Here is a 21,384-nt window from a genome sequence, read left to right on the forward strand (position 1 = left end):
CTCCCTCATCACTTTGATCAGCTCCTTCCGCTGCTCAACAATTTCTGGTGGAAAGTGTTCATTTATGAAACAATTTGTCCCTTTTAACGAGCTTGACCTGCTTGAAGTCGTTGAATTTTGCCACGCGATCATGCGAGGTCTGCCCTGGCCTCCCATGCTGTGTACACGATCGAATCTAATAGCATCGACCATATCCGATGTCATACGCAGCTTCTCTTGTAAAATCCTGTGTAGTACATGTAACTCCTCCGTCTGCCACCTCATCTATTCTCGAAAATAGCAGATTATCCCTCATTGAACGGACCTTAGTGTCAACTACTTCGTTTTTCTGTTCAAGGGAGACAATTATTTCCTTCATATCACCAACTTGAAAGTCAATATTGTCTGCTCTGTCGGTTAGGGCTTCCACAAGCTTCTTTGTTTTTTGGACCAAACTGTCCTTATATGTCCGCCTGCACAATATGTCCGCCCAATTTTGTTTTTCAAAGAGTCATTATATGTCCGCCTGCACTATATGTCCGCCCAATTTTTTTCAAAGAATCGCAATATGTCCGCCTGATTTTTGAACGAACTATTACAAAAAATCCACCTATATTAGAATTTGATTACTATATAACGTCGGTGAAAAAGACATAATCTGTACAAGATTTATATAGTAGGGAAACCTGCTGAGGCCATTACATAGAAAGAACCTTATTTTATTGCGTTTAATCGTAAAACGCAAAAGTGAATAAACGCAATTGCTATCCGTTGCTACCTTAAACGTAAAGTTATTTGCGTTTAAACGCAATCTTTTGCGATTAAACGCAATAAAAGAAAGTTCTTTCTATGTACTGGCCTCAACAGGCGTCCGTAATACGCCAGTTTCGAGATACCAACTCTTCTGTGTAGGGGGTGCATTTAGTGGCACTTTGAATGACTAAGTGGGGCGGAGTGGACCTACAGTCAGCGAGGAAGACGATGAAATGCATTAAAAGCGGCTTCTCTTTTAATATGTAAATGTGGGGAATACAAAATACTGTCGAAAGAAATGTTTTACTAAAGTGGAAACATAAAAACAATGTCATATTTGCAAGTAATATCTTAGATATGGTACTTATGACCAACGAAATAACATGATATGATAAGAATTCTATGTATTTAATTACTCCCTAAATACTTATAACTTACTTAGTTTGTGTATCAGTCGAATTCGGGTGATGTAACAGTGTATGAGAAACTTACTGAGTACATTCACTTACGCAGTGATGAAAATTAGTCCCACTCCCGCGTGTAAACAAATTGTTTCGCGCCTCACTATATACGAGAGTTCTCCAAAGGGCGTATCTCGAAACCGGCGTATTGTTGTGTCCGCAACGTTGTATTTTGTTGATTTGCGAAACGGTCTGGTGTGTAAATTGTTGTACGCAACTGCAAGTTGTGCATTACATAAAACATACCATTAATTAAATGTTCTGTGTCATCCCCACGAGTTTTATTTAACAATTAAACAATTCTGTGCTGGCACAATGACGCTTTGACGGACGACAGCTAGCTCTCATAGCAGAGTCTCATTTAAGAAATGAACATCACTTTTGAGCTGTTCATGGTCAGTATGAACGGATTTGGATTTGAGGCAAATTTTATGAATCGCGCTAGCGATTCACTGAGAATTTGCCTCAAATCCAAATCCGTTCATATTGACCATGAACAGCTCAAAATTCTTATATTTATATTCATTTACTAAAACACTGTTTGTTTACATTGCTTAAATTTTGTTGCATAAAACGAACTCCTAGCCTCTGTCACAAACTCCCCGTCGAGGCCTCATTACGTCACCTACGAATAGACCTCTCCTATGTGACGCAGTACAATATACAGATTTGTATATTGTGAGTCCACGATTATCACGCAGGCACATAACACTAAAGAAGTAGTTCGTAGTTAAAAGTTTGAAGATATTGACATTAAGAGCATTTATATAAAAGTATGGATTTTATTTTAAACATAAAATGATCAAAAGATCATTAAAAAGTAGGGAGACTTCTGTTCAGTAATGAACTTGATGTTTACGTTCTTGTTTTGAAAGTTGTTTACGTTTGACGTTATGTTTTTCGTCATTCTACAGTGACGTCACACAGTATATGCGGTTTAAGAAATTGCTATCCCATAATGCCTAACTGGAAGAGTTTGGTTTGTGAGCAAACGAACTCTGGCGGAAGTTTGGCCTCTGTCACAGTAGTTATTGTGACGTACGTCAACACAGTTTACAATCTTAATCCAAAGGTGTGACTTAATAGTTGCGATATCGCACTCAAATGCAGATATTTTTGTGCTCAGTCCAACTACTTGGTCCAGTCCCTCTAACTTTTCTAACTTCTGCGATACATCTGAGACTTTTTTATCTAACGAGCGCACAGGAAAATTGAAAATACTGATGTGAATTGAAGCATACCAAAATCGTCCCCTTATATACCATGCAAACCCTAATACATATGATAATAGAATATTCATCTTATATGGCGAATAAGCAGAGAAATATAGCGGACACTGAGAATTCTACAATATTTAAGAATCATGTCAGCTCTAAGTTTCTTTCTGCCGTCTTTTCGTTATTTCGGGGCAAAAAGTCGCTAAATATCGTTTGTCCAGGGAGGGGGTAATTCAAAAATGTAAAGTTCTGTAATTAGCTGTATTTAAATACGTTTTTATAAAGTAATTGAATGTATTTTTATACATTCCAAAAACGTCAAGTATTTTCAATTACATTTCAATTACTTTTCAATTGCATTCTTTAGTTTGAAGATGATGAAATGAAAATGTCTGGTAATAATGGTGTTAGACTGTTTCACATTTCGTCATGGGGTGTTTATTCAATAATTCGATGTCTCAGTATGTCTATATACTTGATGCAGCATGGCCACAGTGCCCAGGCCTATAAGTGAAGGACTAATTCTTGTTCAAGTGTGAATCTTCTCATAGCACAGGTAGAAAAAAAACGAGATCATTTCATTCAGATATTGAATTCAGAACTAAACAGGACTTCAACTGTACAGGATGAATTTCATGCCCCAGAAAATGCATATGGAAATTTCAAAGCCATTTAAAAAAAATAAACTTCAGTAATTAAAATATATCTAATAACATTCTTCAAAGTAATTGAGAGTAATTAATTACATTGATTGAAATCAATGTAATTATAATTGCAAGTAACTGACAAAATTATCAATGTAATTGAAAGTATTTGATTACAATGTCAATGTAATTGATCCCATCCCTGGTTTTGTCGTCTTTTCGCCCCGACAACACGACAAAACGCCAAGAAAAAGACGACAAAATTGGTCGTTAATTTGCGGCTTTTCTTTGTCGTCTTTTCGCATGTATTTCGTCGTCTTTTCGATTTGTCGTCTTTTCGTTATTTCGGGGCGAAAAGTCGCTAATTATCGTTTTGTCGTCTTTTTGCCTCAAAATTACGAAAAGAGGACAAATTGTAAAATGGCACAAATCAGCCACTATACTCTGATGAATGAGGAAAATGGAATATCATTAACATCATGGGTACATACTACAACAACTTTCAAAGTAAGATGATATTGGGGTTTATTTAATACGGATAAACCGGGTTATTTCGTGCAGCTTTATCTTGATTAAATTTCAAATCCATCGGGTTCGTCGTACGAAATTCCTATTTTCATTTCTGCGCGCATGTCATAGATTACTCCTTTTCATTTCGTCATTCGAGCAGAGCAGACGCTAAAACTTTTTATCAATCGAATGCCATCGCCTAATTTAGTATCAGTGAAATTTAAATATGCTTCGCGCATCAAGAGCATCGAAGTCGAAGAGTCCCTATGCCGGGAGGAGGATAGCAAATTCCACACCTAGGCCAAAAAAACAGCGAGTAGGCCTAACCGCAGCCACTCAACCTCGTGTGGAGCCAGTATGCGCCATCTTGGAGCAATCGACGTCTGGATCTTTAGAACCTGAGCAACCTATTGTAACTCAGATGCAGAGGGCAGCTACTGCAATACCTTTACATGCAATTCACGAGCAACCTGTGGCTGTGGGAAATGGTCCAGCTCTAAATAATCCAGGTACGGTTCATTTTGACCCTCTCAATGATTTGCCTAATCCATTTATTAGTGCAGTGTCACCACCAGCAGTACATTTGCCTCAAAATATTAAAGACAAAATTTGCAATAATCAGTTTTGTAATTTCGGTACCAGGTTGTGTTTGAAGTGGAGTATTTCAGGTTAAACCTAAGCAGAAGGAGCAGAAAATCTCAAATCTGTCCCAATGGCTAGATGCGTTTGCAATTTTTGCATCAGTTTATTTGGTCAGACATCCAACAGACGCAATCCCTTTGTTTAGATATTTGGCATTGATAAAGAGGGCAGCTGAAAAAATCAAAGGCAACTGGTTGGATTACGATATTCAATTTCGACTCAAAAAATCTTGTAACACCTCATTGAGTTGGGCATCCGTGGATGCAGAGTTGTGGATGATTTACATGCAACCATCAACTGCATATACTAATATTGTATCACATCAGCAGTCATTACAGCCCCGCAATAAATGCTACAGTTATAATTATCAGGGTATCTGCAACAAGCCAAATTGTAATTATTTGCATAGTTGTCTTAAATGCAATAATTTCCACCCATTAGTTAAATGTTACAAGGCTAATGCAACTGCTGTGTCAGATCAACCATCATCTGAATCTAATTCTAACAATCGTTCGCATCTTCATTCCAGGAACCAGCATTCCCAGTATTCAAAAGGCCGGTCACAATTCAATTCTGCCACATAATTGTCAAGATTTGTGGGATTTGGGTCATTCACCTATCAATTCAGAATATTTGGATAAATTGTTATCAACATACCCAAATGTCCAAGATGCTAATTGTTTATCTGTGGGTTTCAAGTCGGGATTTTCTTTGAATTTTAATGGTCCCATTTAAGAACATGATATCAGCATTTCAATATAGTTTGCAGGTACAAGAAAAAATTGATAAAGAAGTTCAGTTAGGGAGAATATTGGGTCCATTTTCGTATCCTCCCATATCTAATTTGCGTTGCAACCCCATTGGCTTAGTCCCAAAGAAGCAAGGTGGTTGGCGAATGATCACCAATTTGTCATATCCTCCTGGCAACAGTGTTAATGACTTTATAGACCCCTATCTATGTTCAGTAAAATATTCCACCTTTGATGATGCAATTTCTCTAATTGCAAGTAAGGGTGAGGGTGCTTTATTAGCAAAAATGGATATTTCCAGTGCATTTCGACTTTTACCAGTTTGTTCACAGGATTTTTGTTTATTAGGCTTGAAACATTCGGGTTCATATTATATTGACAAGTGTTTACCTATGGGTTGTTCATTGTCGTGCTCTTTATTTGAGAAATTTTCTACATTTCTGCATTGGGAATTGTCTCGTAGATCCAAATCGGAAAGTATTGTTCACTATTTAGATGACTTCATGTTCATTGGTAGTGCCAATTCATTTGAGTGCAAGGACTTAATGGGGCAGTTTGAAGTGTTATGCTTAGAATTGGTTATTCCTTTAGCTGTAGAAAAAACGGAAGGGCCTTCTACTTGTTTGGGTTTCTTAGGTTTGGGCATTGATACTATTTCAATGACTATTTTTGTTCCTGGTGATAAAGTTAGGGAGTTGTTGGCAAAAATACATGTAATACTCGAGTCGAAAAAGAGAAATGCAATCATTGGCATGATCACTTGCATTTGTAGTTAAAGCATTGCCAGCAGGCAGGGCTTTTTGTACAAGGATTTATGGTTCATTCGCAGGAGTTAGAAAACCTTATCATTTTGTAAGGATAACAAAGGAAATTAAGTTAGATCTGATTATGTGGGTGCAATTCCTTAGCGAGTTTAATGGAAGGACACCATTTCCTAATCTTGTATGGCAGGAAGTCAGAGCTCCAGATAAGGTGAGTATCAGCGTATATACTCTTTGAATTTTACCAAATACGTATTTAAGTTGAAAATAATGCGTAAAATTACACATTAGCGAATTTAAATACGCTTTACACCCCCAAAGAAATGTGTACTTGTGATACATGTAGTATGATATAAATATGAATTATTTATTCATATGAACTGAGGTTAGCCCAGGGCTTGATCATACATGAAATAGCACTATGAAATACATTTCGATGACAATCACAATTTTGAAAGTTTGGAAGAGTTAACTCAAAACAACTATATAGGCCTAATTGTTATACTTTTTAGTCAAGTTGCGTAGCAAATCTCGGCTTTTAAATTGGCGAAGGATGGGCGTCCAGTCGGGCGGGCGGCGTCCACAATTAGCTTGTCCAGTCTATAACTTTCATACTGTTTGGTGCATCTTTGTGAGACTTACATAACATGATCACATCCAAAAGAGGAAGGTTCCTATTTATTTTGAGGTCAAAATGTCAAAGTTCAAGATCACTAAATGCCATAGATTTGAGCTTGTCCGGTCTCTAACTTTCATACTACTTGGTGCGTCTTTGTCAGACTTCCATATTTTGATCACATCCAAAAGAGGAAGGTTCCTATTTATTTTGAGGTCCAAAGGTCAAGGTCTCTTTTTCACTATATACTGTAGATTTGAGCTTGCCTCTAAGTTTTATACATGTACTTGCTGGTGCATGTTTATCAGACTTCAAATTCTAATGACAGTCAAGATTCATGTTGCTTTTGAAATCCAAAGGTCAAGGTCATTATCACACTAAATACCTATTGCAGCCATTCAAAGCCTCATACTTATAAACTATATTGAATACGTGCATGTTTTTACTTCGTGAATGCAAGCATGCATAATTTTCCAAACTGCAATTCGGGCATACGCATCTTTGATGCGTTTTAGCGATTTTTTTCTTAAAGAGGTAGTGTGCGGTCAAAAGCACAGGAAACCAAACTTGTATTATCAATCATGGACAAATGATATGATTGCTGCTAAAAACATGGCACAGAAAATGTCACCGGATAAACAATACTTCTTCCATTAAACTTTGACTTAAAGGATTTCTGAAACTCTGCTCCAACAGCATTGTTTCAATAAGTATTTAAAAGCATTTGTGAGTCACGCATTTATTTGATACTTGTATAATTAACGGGAGAAAATATTTGTAGTTCTTTTCATCAAAACTCTTCATAGTCATTGGGAGTTTTAAATTTATCATTGAGGTATTGAAATTTAAGGTGGGTCGATCCTCGTGTGACTTATCAATATTAATGGTTAAAAGTGGAAAAACTGTATTAATTTCCACTCAATATAGTTTAATCTAACCAATAACCAAAGAAAATGTGTATGTTGCCACCCTTTTAACGATGTCAGACATACAAAAACAGAAGCATATATCAACATAAAAAAATCGCACATTTTCGTTAAACAGAATGATGAAAATTAATAAAAACTTGTTGAAATGACAAATTTCAAATGTCAACAGTTTAAGAAATCTGATAATTCATAGACATATAAAAATTAATTGTGGATATTAGTGAAATCATTGTGTCATAGACATGCAGTAGAGGAAATTCCAGCATAGGAGTTATTGCCCTTGACAACATTTTTAAATTATAAATAATTGATTATTTATGGAAAATAAAAACCTTTTCAGTATCAAAAGTTTACCAAATTTTAATTTTATTCAGTGAATAAAATTCCTCTGAAAGATATATTTCAATCATGCGCAAAATTTAATGAAATAAAGATTTTGCAAAAACCTATGACATCACATGAGGATCAATCAACCTTAATATGTCAGGCACTCAGTCACATGATTATGATCCAATTCTGTATTAGTGGCAAAACAGCAAGATAATCAGTAAATTACAAAATAGATTTTTGACTTTTTCTGAAAAGCAAGTACTCATTGATTTGAAAATCAGGGAGTAAATATTCTTTGTGGTAAAATATTATCTGGAGCTCTGACAGGAAGATGAGGCACTTCATTTCTACTCCGATAGTTCAGGTTCTCATGGATGCGATGTGGTAGGCATTGGTGTTGTTTGCAGTGGCCTCATTGCCGGCCAGCGTAAATGTACATGGATATTACCTTGTTAGAACTCATTCCTATAGTACTAGGGGTTATGACATGGGCTGAAAATTTCAGGAATAAAAAACTCATTCTTCATATTGACAATTTATCTTTAGTTTACATTATTAATCGCAAATCTTCCACAAACAACAGAATTATGACTCTGGTTCGGACTTTAGTTCTGCAAACTCTAAGGTTTAATATACAAATAAGAGCACAGTATATTCAAGGTATAAAAAATGAAATTGCAGATGCTATTTCTCGGTTTCAGTGGACCAGGTTTCGTCAATTGGCTCCTTGGGCAGATTCCAATCCCTCCATGATACCTATTCGGTTTTGGAAAGTTATACAGGAACTGTAGACTGTCTCCTTCAGGCCAGTGTATCTCAAAATACAACTAGCGTTTACCGTCAAGGATTGCAAAGTTTTTTCAACTTTAGGCAACAGTCATCCTTTCAGCAGATTTGGCCCCCTCCAGTTGATCAAATTATTAATTTTATAGCTTATCTTTCCGAGACTGGTCTCGCTTTTTCTACTGCTAGATGCTATCTATCGGGACTCAGTTTTGTCATCAATTTACATGGCTGGCAGAATCCAGTTGATTCATTTATTATTAGGAAGTTAATGGTTGGGTACAAGAAAACTAATTTGTCTCGGGATATGAGAAAACCCATAACATTGGTTTTGTTGAAAAAAATGTCGATGTTTTGCCACATCTGTGTTTTTCCAATTTTGAAGCAGCCTTATTCCAGTCTGCCTTTACATTAGCTTTCTTTGCATTGCTTAGGGTGAGTGAAGTAGTGGCTTTGGGTATTGAGCACGTTACTGTCTCTACTAAGGCCATTTCAATTTTTATTAAAACATCCAAAACTGACCAAACTGGTTCAGGAGCATTTGTGCAGGTTCAAAAATCCAATGATACAATATTATTGTTTCAATCTTTGCAGAATTTTTCTGCATTAAGTAGCCACATAAGGAGGGTGTCTTACTTTTCACATTTGAACTCCAAACCTTAGACCCAATACCAGTTTTCATCCATTTTGAACAAAGCTTTGCAGTTCTTGAATATTCAAACTTCTGAATATAAAACTCACTCTTTTCGCATGGGGGGGGGGGGGGGGGGGGGGGAGGAGGAGGAGGAGGGCAACCCATTTATACTTGAAAGGGTTTTCCGAGGAAGTTATTAAACAAATGGGAAGGTGGCAGTCAGCAGCTTACAAATCCTACATAAGACCATTGGCACAGTGAGTTTTCTATTGAGTTGCTGTCTGAATGTGGACTTCTGTTAAAATTAAGACCAATTTTAACATTTTGATTTTATACTTATCAATTTCAATTTTATGTTTAAATTCCATTTGGATACTAGGTTCATCAATTATTCACTGGGCGCATGTATATGCACGGAATGCTAATCAAGATCAACTTGGTCGAGAATCATCCACCATCTTATGGCATGGAATTCGTGGTACGGTTTGGGAGCAGTTATATCGCACAATCGAGTTTTTGTTGGCTCGTAATGAGGTGCCAAAGATTATCATTATTCATTGTGGGGGCAACAATATTGGTCAGGCACACAATACGCTAAGAGGCCTTCAAAAATATTTCAAGTCAACTTTGGCTAATATTGCTAACTTACTCCCCAAACGGTCTGTTGTCCATGTCAAGGCAGTAACGAAATAACCTCTTCTCTGTAGTTATATATCAAAACTTATAACATATAGGTGTGGTCAAATCACTCACAACCACGCGCATGCACGTGCGCTGAATTTTGATTGTATGATAATTATTACTTATATATTTCTATAACAGAGATTTGTTTTTTAATGGTCTGAAAGTTGTGATATAGGTACATATTAAAATGCTTCACTTACTGATGTTAATATAACTGATATCGCGCAAGTGCTAAATTTTGATGGTTAAAATTTCTATAAATTTCTTGCTTTTCAATGAATTGGTTTGAACATTATACTGCATGTATACGTGTAGGGCGAATTTATTGATCAAAAGCTACAAATGTAGTTTTAGTATAGTTTCATGGTTTGAAAATAATTTTCATTAAGTTCGAAACCGGTTTAATAGTTTGGCACTAAATAGAAAGTTTCGGTTTCAAAGAAAACATTAAAAATAGCTAACGTATCTGTTTGATTTATTCTTACAATCAAAAGAAGATATGCCTTCAACTTATCTTCATTTCCATGATACTGCAAATATAATATGTCTATGCTCAGTTCTACCGTACTTATAAAAAGGGGGATATAGGAAGACTCACAAATTATATTCAGACAATACTACCTTCGTATAGAATGGATGATTTCCGTGACAGATTTACAATGAACCGTTGAGTCCCTAGTTACTAAGTTAGCTCCTTATTTTATATATTGGTTGTATGAATACTCCGGTTGAAAAACAAAATTTGTTGATTTATGACAAATATGTTTCTACTCAGCTAATGCTACAAACAGTTGCAGATATATTTGGAGTGTGTGGGGCGACAGTTTTCAATCTTGTGAAAAGCATTTCGTCTGTTATATGTTCTGAAGTGATGCCACTTCTAATTCATTTGATAGATCTCAAAACGATCAAACATGGAGATAAGTGCCATATTTCAGTATCAAAACATGTTTAACAGAATTAAAACCGCCGAAACCTGGAGGTGGTTTCATGTCTTCAGGAAACTAGTGTCTGTTTTTTACCAATAAATGGAAAAACCAGTTTAGGGTTGACTCTGGTTCAAAACCGGTTATGGAAATAAATAGAAAGTTTAAAACACCGAATTGAAACCTAATCTGGTTTCTCTGCCATGAAAACATCCGTATATATACTGAGACTTGACGGATTGGCACGGTGAAAGTCTTTGACCTGGAAGCCAGTGCATGCACGTTCAGGTGATTTTAATTGGATAATACTTTGACTTAGATGGCTCGAATAGATAAATTAAAGTTTTTACTGTATGTAATTTAAGTGTCTATTGAACGATGCGATATAACTTTCTAAATATAATGAGAGGATGTAACATTTCCCGTTACAATTAGAACTAGACTAAGTTTGTTTTCTTTTTCGAAATTGATGATATTCTGTATAAATATTGCTCAAAAAGTGAATTGAAACCAGTTACAGGATTTTTGCGAATATCGAGAGAAGAAGGAGACATTTTGAAATTAGATATCATTTCTAAATTACATTTGATGAAATATACCGATATAGGTTTCAATGATCTTTTCAAGACAATGTCAAATGAAATTGCTTATCTTCTACGTTTTCACCAAATTCATTACTGCTTAAAAACAGTTCATAAAAAATGCTCTGAATAACGTAATGTTTTTGAAAATACTGTGTATGCTATTTTCATAAAAAGTAGTCAAAATCTTTAATTTTAGAAATATCATTTGATAAAACATTTTATCTTTTATTAAAGATTATCGCTGAATTTCAGCATTATTTATAGAACTTTAAATATTGTCTAAAACAGCTATGCGTTTTTATATACTTTGAAGTACAAAAACCTCATGCTAACCTATTTTAGCATTCATTGATTGGTTGATTTTACAGATGCTCTGTATAAATTTGAACTCCCACATATATCCATTCAGCTGTAAGCTGAATCCTCCGTTAGAAATATCATTATCTCGGCTGGCAGGCCATTACACTGATTACGAGGCGATGAAGGTGATCAACGTATTTCATTCGAGACAAAAAAATTCCTGTTTGCGGAACATTTTGATAGAAGCAGAGCTTATAATATCTTTAATCTTATATTTCCGCTTTTCAAATCAAAACCTGATAAGAATGTACATATCAACTGGTAATGAAATAATTAATAAAACGTAATGGTAAATTTAAAAGAGTTGATCAGTATGGAGATATATTTATATATTTTAGGAGTTACGGTAGAGATAACAAGGGGTCATCCCCTAGCAAACATGTCATTGGAATCAGAAACACAGAGAAATTTGGAATTTCCATATCAGTGACATTGTCTTTCTATATCTAAACTAAAATCCAACTTTTTTAAATGCTGGAAGGCTTTAAGTCAAGTTGAAATGTCATTTGCGAGTCACATTGATTTTATTTAGAAATGAAATACAATGAAACAATAAAGGTTTGTTTTTGACAAAACACCAGAGAATTCTACCTTGAAAACCTCTATGATCTAAAGCATTTATGTAAAGTACATCTATACAAGTCTAACAATCAGTCGATTGGAAATGTGGCTTAAATCTTATCAAGAAGAAATTCGGATACCTCGACCTTTCATTTGTAACCATAAAAATCAATACGAGCCAAGAATTTTATATAAGGTATCATTCCTGTAAGTCTGACAAAATATGAAGGAAAAGTGTAGTTTAAATCTTGCTCACACAACTTTCGGAATTTCCCTTTCGTGACCCTGACCTTTCACCTGTAACCTTGAAAACTAATGAGATCCAATGTCTGTAAGCAAGGGCTCATCCCAACAAGTCTGATAAGATTTGAATGAGAAATGTAGCTTAAATCATGTACAATTCGAATTTTCCTTTCTTCCTATGATCTTTATATTTCACCTGTAACCTTGAAAAGCAATAGGAACCTGAAGTCTTTACACCGAGGAATCATTCTTGCAAATTTATAAAAATCGGGTAAGATAGTTTCTTAAATATTGTACACAAGAATGAACAAACGAACACACTTGTAGACAGAGACATGTATGTATGGCTCTACAGTGACTTGTAGACAGAGACATGTATGTATGGCTCTACAGTGACTTGTAGACAGAGACATGTATGTATGGCTCTACAGTGACTTGTAGACAGAGACATGTATGTATGGCTCTACAGTGACTTGTAGACAGAGACATGTATGTATGGCTCTACAGTGACTTGTAGACAGAGACATGTATGTATGGCTCTACAGTGACTTGTAGACAGAGACATGTATGTATGGCTCTACAGTGACTTGTAGACAGAGACATGTATGTATGGCTCTACAGTGTATGGTATAGTTGTTATTACCTTAATCTACTATATAAAATTGATATTACACATTTTTTCTGTTTTCCAACTTTAATCAGCAGAGAAAAATACACAAAATGAGCAGAGGCGAAACAGTTCATTACGTGACTTATTATTACCCGATCACACGATGAACTGTTTTCCGGTCATGTGACGAACTGTTTCCTGGTCACGTGAGAAACTATTACTCGATTAGGTAATAAAACAATTATTTCATGCCTACTAGGGAAACAGTCAAAACTATTGTCCCTCGGTAGTGGCGAAGACCCGGAAAACTGTTGTCCTCGGCCTGCGGCCTCTGACAACAGTTTTCCAGGTCATCGCCACTTCCTCGGGGCAATAGTTTTGACTGTTTCCCGAATAGGCATGAAATAATTGTATACTATTACCCTCTGCAATAACCCTGGGATTATGGTGCTTCAGTTCTCTCTCTCTCTCTCTCTCTCTCTCTCTCTCTCTCTCTCTCTCTCTCTCTCTCATGTGCAACTGTAACAAGAAGAAAATGTAATATTTCTTGTTTATTTAAAAATGTATCTGTTTCTCATTTGCATATATTGTCTATTTTTAATTTTTCTTTATAAACCTTACATTTCTTAGATTGAAGCGTGGGATTATATACTTTGTCGACGATTAAGATGAATTACCTGAAATGTATTCAGCTATATATAAATATAAAAAGGAAAAATCTACATATTCTAGTCTTGTTACTATACCTTGTTTCTCCCGTGATGGAGTTAACATATTTACTTTTGTAAAATCCAACGATTGCCCTGGTCAAACTACCATCGAAACTTAGATCTAAAATCACGTTCCTTCCCTGCAGTAAAATCTCCCGTGTTTCTATCACCCAGAATTGGTTTGGTTCGTAATGAAAGTGTTCTTTGATTTCAATTCTACTACTGTCATTTTTCCTCCTCAACGAAGTGCTTGTGATGTTCAAGTAATTTATATGAATCAAAATATATTTCGTGTCCTTTGATATTTCAATTTCCACTGACTCGTTTCCGTAAAACCATCCATTCCCATTGTAAATGTCCGGAAAGAGAGTAATGAAATAATGAACTGGCATCACGTATCTAGGTAATCGTAGATTTTTCCATGGCTCCGTTTCCGAAAATCTGGGTGTGGTGGTCTGGGTGGTGCTGGGTTGTATCGTCAGCTCATTACCAGAGTTTGCATCACTGTCCCCATTCACAACAGGTAAACTATTCTCACAATTTTTGTTCGTGAAATGCCACACTAGTACTCCGACTAAAATTGGAATTACAACCACCAAAAACACTAGAAAGTACACCAAGCGCTTGTTAGTTCTTGTTTTTAAACCTGATTCCATATCATATCGTTGCATGGTTAAATAAGTTCTTCCTTGCAGAAAAAAAAACTGCTATCAGTTTTAAATTTTAGAATTTCGGATTTGCAAGTGGAAAATGATATTGATATTACTTGCAGTCAAAGCCAGGTCAAACACTGTTCGCAGGTACAAATGTACGCTGAAACTAGTCAGTGGATTGGTTGATATCGTGATGTGTTTATTTAGGGTCGAGTTTTGGGGATCTAGACGTGTATATCCTTCTTATAAGCTCCGATAAAATGTACAACAGGTAAATTGGGACGATATCACTTGCAAATCTTGACTGTAATATAAATCTTTACCGGTCCGTTATAAAAGTTGTGGAAATGCGCAAATACGCTGATACATTTGTGGTCACAAAGCATTGAAATATCTTATAAATTGCAACTTCATGACGTGTACTGAAAGGTCATATGAGACGGTTTTTAACAATATGTTTTCTCTCCATAATTATCAACTTTGTTTCATAGACTCCTCAAAAAAATACTTTTTAAAGATTAATAACGATATTAACTTGAAGAAATTGAAGTGCAGAGGTAGTCGGAATAGAAAATCGTTACCCGATTATCGTTCCTGACTTCCTGAATTTGTGACGTTATAAGAGACCACACTCCGGTTTGCGAATCAAAACAAAAGCACACCCATAGACGATTTATTCGCAACTTGAAGAGTTTTTGAATGGGAAACCATAGTTTGTTATACAAGGATATCACTTTGAACTCATAATTAATGCAAATGCCAGCCACATCTACGATTTTTCATCGGAGGACGAACAAGAAGATCGATCAACATCCTTTTTATTCCGAATCGGTTGAAACAATACTGACTGGTTAATGATAAATGTATGATAATTTCAGAGTACATTGTCTGATGACAATAAGAGAAATATAGATAGTTATTACTTGCGCTTTCTAACCCCATGCAGACACAGTGACGCAGCATCGTTTTTTCCCCAAGGGGGGTGGGGGTCAAATTAAAGGTTGACTGACAAAAAAGGTGGGCACCCATTCATCCCCCTTTGGTTTTATGTGCCCAAGTCCCACCCTGACTCGGATATATTTTATATCCAGATCGAAATTTCCTTTACACACATCGTGAGCGCCGTTTTTTGAATTTATTTTCATAGGATTTTTACAAGTATCGTGTGCAGCTATTTTAGTTTAACAGGTGAATCTAATAAATATAAATGGCTTTAACATTCTTTTACAATAAAATTTGCGACATTAGGGCCTATCTTAAAATTAATTTACCATCACATTAGCCGCTATAAGGGCTCTTTCTTACGTATAATGGTTAGAAATGGAAGCCAGAGGAAGAACGAATTCTTCGCCTGGACCAGTTATTGAAGGAACTGTCGAAAAATCCGAATGTCCTGACTGTTTTTGTAGGCCATGCGTTATTGACGAGTCACATAGACAACTTTAGGTAGCCAAAGAATTCTGGTGTGCAGTCCAGAAAAACTCATTCAAACAGAATAAAACTTTCGAAGCAGTTTTGGAATATGTTGAGTCATCGTGGGGTGTGGGACGATGATCGGTTCATAAGCTGTACATAGCCAGAAAATCTGCACAGTACGCAGGAACTCCAGTCGGAAACTGTATGTTTGGCTGTCATACATCGTCGGATACTGGGTATCCGACGAAGGCAGACAAATGGATACAAGAAAACGTAGAAAAAAGAATAATCTGCCTAATTTATCAATGGCTAAAGTTCTCATTTATACAAAATAAATTTATCGAGCTTTAATTCTTACATGTTGATTCATTCAACCGACCGGTTGTTCAAAATCCTCGGCCTTTAACGTTATTTTTTGTTTAAAATTTTGACCCTAATAAGGAAACCAACGTTCAAATTAGTGCTTCATTTAAAGAGAGAAAAAAATCATCCCCCAACTCTTGCATGACCGTAAAAATTGGTTTATTTCACCTGATATAAAAAATTTCAATATCGCTCCACCATTTGCTTTGAACATTCTTCTTCAAACAGAAAAGGGGGGGGGGGTCTGATGCAACTTTCAACATATAAAGTTAGACCTAAATCTTCAATTTATTTACTTATGTATTCAGAGAGAAAAATTCTGATCAGAAGAGCTTCATATAACTATTTCATTTCTAAACAAATCAGATCATGTTTATACTAAATTATGAATATCTGTACTACATGTAGTCTACCGTCATTATATACAATCAACGTTTTGCAGGATTTTCTCGTCTTCGCCGTGCTTGCCGTTGGTTTGTAGCCTAGTCGAAAATAGTTAGAACTGCATCTGGTCGAAGATTTAATTTCATAAACCCATTAGTATTTGCCAAAGTAGAGTGAATACAATAACAAAACTGATCCTCATCAACCCCCGTAATCACGTAAAATTATTGTCAAACAACTTCGAGTTCTGTGTTCTCGGTGTAGATTTCACACCCCAAGTCTTTCTGAACGTTGGATCATTTAGACAAAAATATATAGAAATACCTGACTTGCTACTGTAACGTGTTTGGGTCCGTAAATTTGGATAGATCAAGACAATGATAGATAAATGATTGTATATATAGAAAAATGGCAATCAGCAATAATTACGAAAAATGATGATGTGAATAAGAACGAGTCAATATATACAGATAAGTCTTAGGATTATCTACCCTAATATAAAAGCAAACAAATCTAATTAAGTATATGGTCTGTGTCCGGGCAGGTATGTATCCTCGGGACAGGTATGTATCCTATACAAGTACGGGTCTCGGATGTATCTCCAGATCCAGACAGAACTTAACTACAATTATATCGAAATATAACAAACAGTTTTAATTCACTGTATAATACCCTAAAACCAGTATACTAGCCACCGTATACTAAAAATTACCAGGGTTAAATTTATACTCGCCTTACCGCTTCTGCTGCGATCTTACTCCTTTGAGCTCCGACAGTGAACTGGCGAAATATCGCTCATCACCGCCTTATATACTGATGCGCATTCGAACTAACCTCGGGCGCTTTCGTAATGCACAGCAATAAAGCCCGGTTTACGTAATAGCTAGATACATCCCGACCCCGACCGTTAATCATCACATTACCCACGCCTCTATTCATCATGCGTCCTCGCATGATAAAACAATAAAGGGCTAATGATAAATGATTTAATGAGAAGAAATCATGAGATATGGAAACAATGAAGAAATGATGAAAATATCTTTAACAAATGAAATTGTCAATTCAAGTTATAAAAACTTTTGATATACATACATATCTTAATGATAAAGAAGTTAAGGTCAACATTATAATCAAAGACTATCTGTCTGAACATTTCTGCATTACGCTTCCAAAAGTCAATCTTACTACATATTATAAAACTCCTCTCTCTCTACAATGTTCTCGACACTTCTGCCATTCTCATGGTACTTGGTGATGGTAACCTCTTTAATTCGCTTTCGGTAGCCAGCTATCTGGGTACTTTTATCCACCGTACTTCCGACACCAGCATCAGTCTGTGTCGCAACTGCCACGCCACCCTGGGCAGGATACACTGCGGTTCTACATACCACTTTTCTAGGAGCTTGAACAGGACTAGGGGAAGTTCGTTTTCTGTACGTACGTCCAGTCAACAGGTCAATTGTATCAGCCTTATCTGCTGGGTTTTTTTTTCCTTGGACGTCTCCTCCAATTGAACCTCTGGATCTTCATCCCAGTCACTCCCACTGTCACTATCATCCTGCGGTGAACAACTGGGTCCTGGAATGTCTTTCTCTGCCTCTTTGGACGTATCGATCTCCGCATGCTTCAACCTCATGTGTTTTGCTAGATATTCTTTCTTCTTAAAGGACACATGACATCTTTCGCACACTAACATGCTACTGGCACACTTTACTACATGGGCTGTCCAGGCATCCTTCCCTTCCACTTCCTTAAAGCACACTGAACAAATCTCCTTCAGTTTCTTGGGGGTCACCTTTGTGTTCACCATTGTCATTCTGAAAAATATGTAAAACACAACAACCAACAACCTTATACAAATGATTTCAGCCTTCTTGATGCAAACAAACAAAAACAAACAATAGCAGGACTACTGGTCCTATCATAGGATAGACATGCTCTGGGATATAGAATTTATACATATATACAACTGAAATTCAGGTTCTAGTCCTGAACATAATCATGTAGCCAAGTAGGAGTACGCCTTTCGCGTTTTTGTTGGTTCTCAGCAACCAACTCGTCTGTAACTTCAACATTTTTGTTGGATGATCTAAAATCATCATCCTGTTCTTCGATATCTATATCAATATTTGGAGAGTCACTGAACCCTTGCTCGGTACCCTCGCCTCTGAGAACTTGAGCCTTACATGCTTTCATCCTGTCGCAATGAACTACTTGTTCCTTTCCGTTGCGTCCACAGTTGACCTTGTATAGGACTTCGGAGACTTTTGCCAGGACCTGGAATGGTCCTCGCCAATACGATGTCAACTTGGGAGAGCAACCGGTTTTCCTTTGGGGGAAATATACATACACCGAGTTACCAGCAATGAATTGCTCATACGACATCTTCATGTCGTGATAATGCTTTTGCCGAAGAATTGCTCCCTCTGAATGTCGTCTAACCAAGTGGTGGACCCGTTCCATCCGATCGAGCAGAACCCAGACCCAGTCATGCTTTGGGACCTGTTTCCAGGATGAAGGCATATCATATATAATATACAACGGGGTGGTAGATTCCCTACCCAACATAAGCATGTTTGGGGTGAATCCCGTTGATTCATGCTGCGATGCTCTGTATGCCATCATTACAAAGGGTATGCTTTCATCACAATCCCGATGATTATCATCGACATAATTACTTAGCATTGTAGCTAAGGTCTTGTTGAACCGTTCTACCATACCATCAGACTGAGGATGGTATGGTGTGGTTCTTGTTTTTCGGATTTGCAAATGTTTACATACCTCATGGAATAAAAGACTCTCATACTGGCGGCCTTGGTCGGAATGTATGGAGACAGGGACTCCAAACCTACAGATTACTTCCTCTACAATTAGTCTTGCTACAGTTTGAGCCTCCATGTTAGGCATTGGGAAGGCCTCTGTCCATTTGGTGAAGTAATCCGACACTACCAGTATGTAGCGATTCCCTTGATCTGTGACTGGGAATTCCCCAAGGATATCTGTCGCTATCCTCTCCATTGGGTAACCAACTTGTAAAGGTTGCATTGGACCTCTCTTTGTCTTAAGTGCAGCTTTCCTTCGTGCACATAGGTCGCATCCAGCAACATAACTCCTAACATCACTTTGCAGACCCGGCCAGTAATAATTCTGCCGAATCTTGTTCAATGTCTTGGTCACTCCTAGATGACCAGATGTCTTTGAATCGTGCATCTGCTGCAAGATAAATCTTCGCTGTGAGAGTGGCATAACAATTTGATATGCCGTTTGTTGCTCCCTTCAACTTCCCACATGCGACACAGCAATTCATCCTTCAGCGCCAATCTACTCCACTGAGCCCACAGTGACTTGACCATGTAACTTTCAGCAGTAACTTCACTGTACTCAGGACGCTTCCCATCCTCCATCCAATCCTTTACAAGTCTTATATCCCGACAAAAACCCAACAGCACCCTACTTTATTTATATATATATATATATATATATATATATATATATATATATATATATATATATATATACCTAAAAGTGTCAGATCCACAACATGGATACAAGGTCAAATACAAACAAGAGATGTTTGTAAAACACATATGCCCCCCATGGTGCAAAATTGAAAAGGGTTATACACACACATCATTTAATTGATAGTAGTATCATCAATTCAAAATATTGAGCAGACAATATCTTCCTATGTCAAGAGTGAATTGACCATGTGACCTAAAAATCAATAGGGGTCATCTACTCCTTATGCTGTACCAATGTCAATCAAGCAAATAATTCTTAAAATATAGAAGACAACATATTACTATGTCCAGTTCAACTATTGACTTTTGACTTCAAAATCAATATGGGTCATCTTCTCCTGAAGATGTACCAGTGTACTAAGTTTGATGTCTGTCAAGCAAAAGGGTTCTCAAGATATTGAGCGGACAGCATATTCCAATGTCCAGGTTGACCCTTGACCTTTGACCATGTGACCTCAAAATCAATAGGGGTCATCTTCTCCTGAAGATGTACCAGTGTACCAAGTTTGATGTCTGTCAAGCAAAGGGTTCTCTAGACATTGAATGGTCAGTATATTCCTATGCCCGGTTTGACCTTTGACCATATGACCCCAAAATCAATAGGGGTCATTTACTCCTTAGGATGTACCAGTGTGCCAAGTTTGATGTCTTTCAAGCAAAAGGTTCTCAAGATATTGAGCGGACATTATATTCCTATGTCCAGAGTAGATTGACCCTTGACTTTTGACCTGAAAAACAATAGGGGTCCTCTTCTACTCATAACCAACCCATAAATGAAATATCATTATCATCAAGTGAATGGTTTTCAAGATATTGAGCGGATAACATGTGGTCTACCGACCGACCGACCGACAGGTGCAAACCAATATGCCCCTCTTCTTTGAAGGGGGGCATAAAAATTATACAAAGCCTTAAAATGGCCAACGACACGAACAACCAGATTGTCAAATTTTCAGGACGATCTGTCCCTTCTTCAGGACAAACGGAAAGAATTACATAATGTGGCCAATATTAACAGAAAATAATACCAAAAACTACATATAAATACATCTAACACTACAACTACATCTACAACCGTATTTACAACGCAGACTCCATGTTTTTTGGTTTTTATGTTTTAGGAGTCTGTATGTATGTATATTTCTTGAGAGAGAGAGAGAGAGAGAGATGTTCACTTTTCTTTTTGAATATGTTTTTGTATTCTTTCAATACCGTAATGAACGGTGATTACATGTACTTTGGTAAACATTGTACGTGGATGTGTGTTTCATTATATTATCATTTAATAACTTTTAAAGTGATGACTTATAAACGATGCTGATTGGTTGAAAAATTCGTTTGATTTCTCTGTCAAAATTTCG

The 21,384-nt window shown here is 36.6% G+C and overlaps 1 protein-coding gene across 1 annotated transcript in view; it reads right to left on the reverse strand.

Annotated features, from left to right (window-relative positions):
• The window catches only part of LOC125670998 (glutamyl aminopeptidase-like), a 288,688-nt gene extending 274,187 nt beyond the window's left edge, over positions 1-14,501 (reverse strand). The window contains exon 1 of the mRNA XM_048906475.2: positions 13,723-14,501. Within this exon, the coding sequence (XP_048762432.2) occupies positions 13,723-14,357 (635 nt within the window). The 5' untranslated portion in view covers positions 14,358-14,501. The remainder of the gene's footprint in view (positions 1-13,722) is intronic.
• Positions 14,502-21,384: the final 6,883 nt, after the last annotated feature.

This window comes from Ostrea edulis, chromosome 4 (assembly GCF_947568905.1).
Source record: "Ostrea edulis chromosome 4, xbOstEdul1.1, whole genome shotgun sequence".
Taxonomy (NCBI): domain Eukaryota; kingdom Metazoa; phylum Mollusca; class Bivalvia; order Ostreida; family Ostreidae; genus Ostrea; species Ostrea edulis.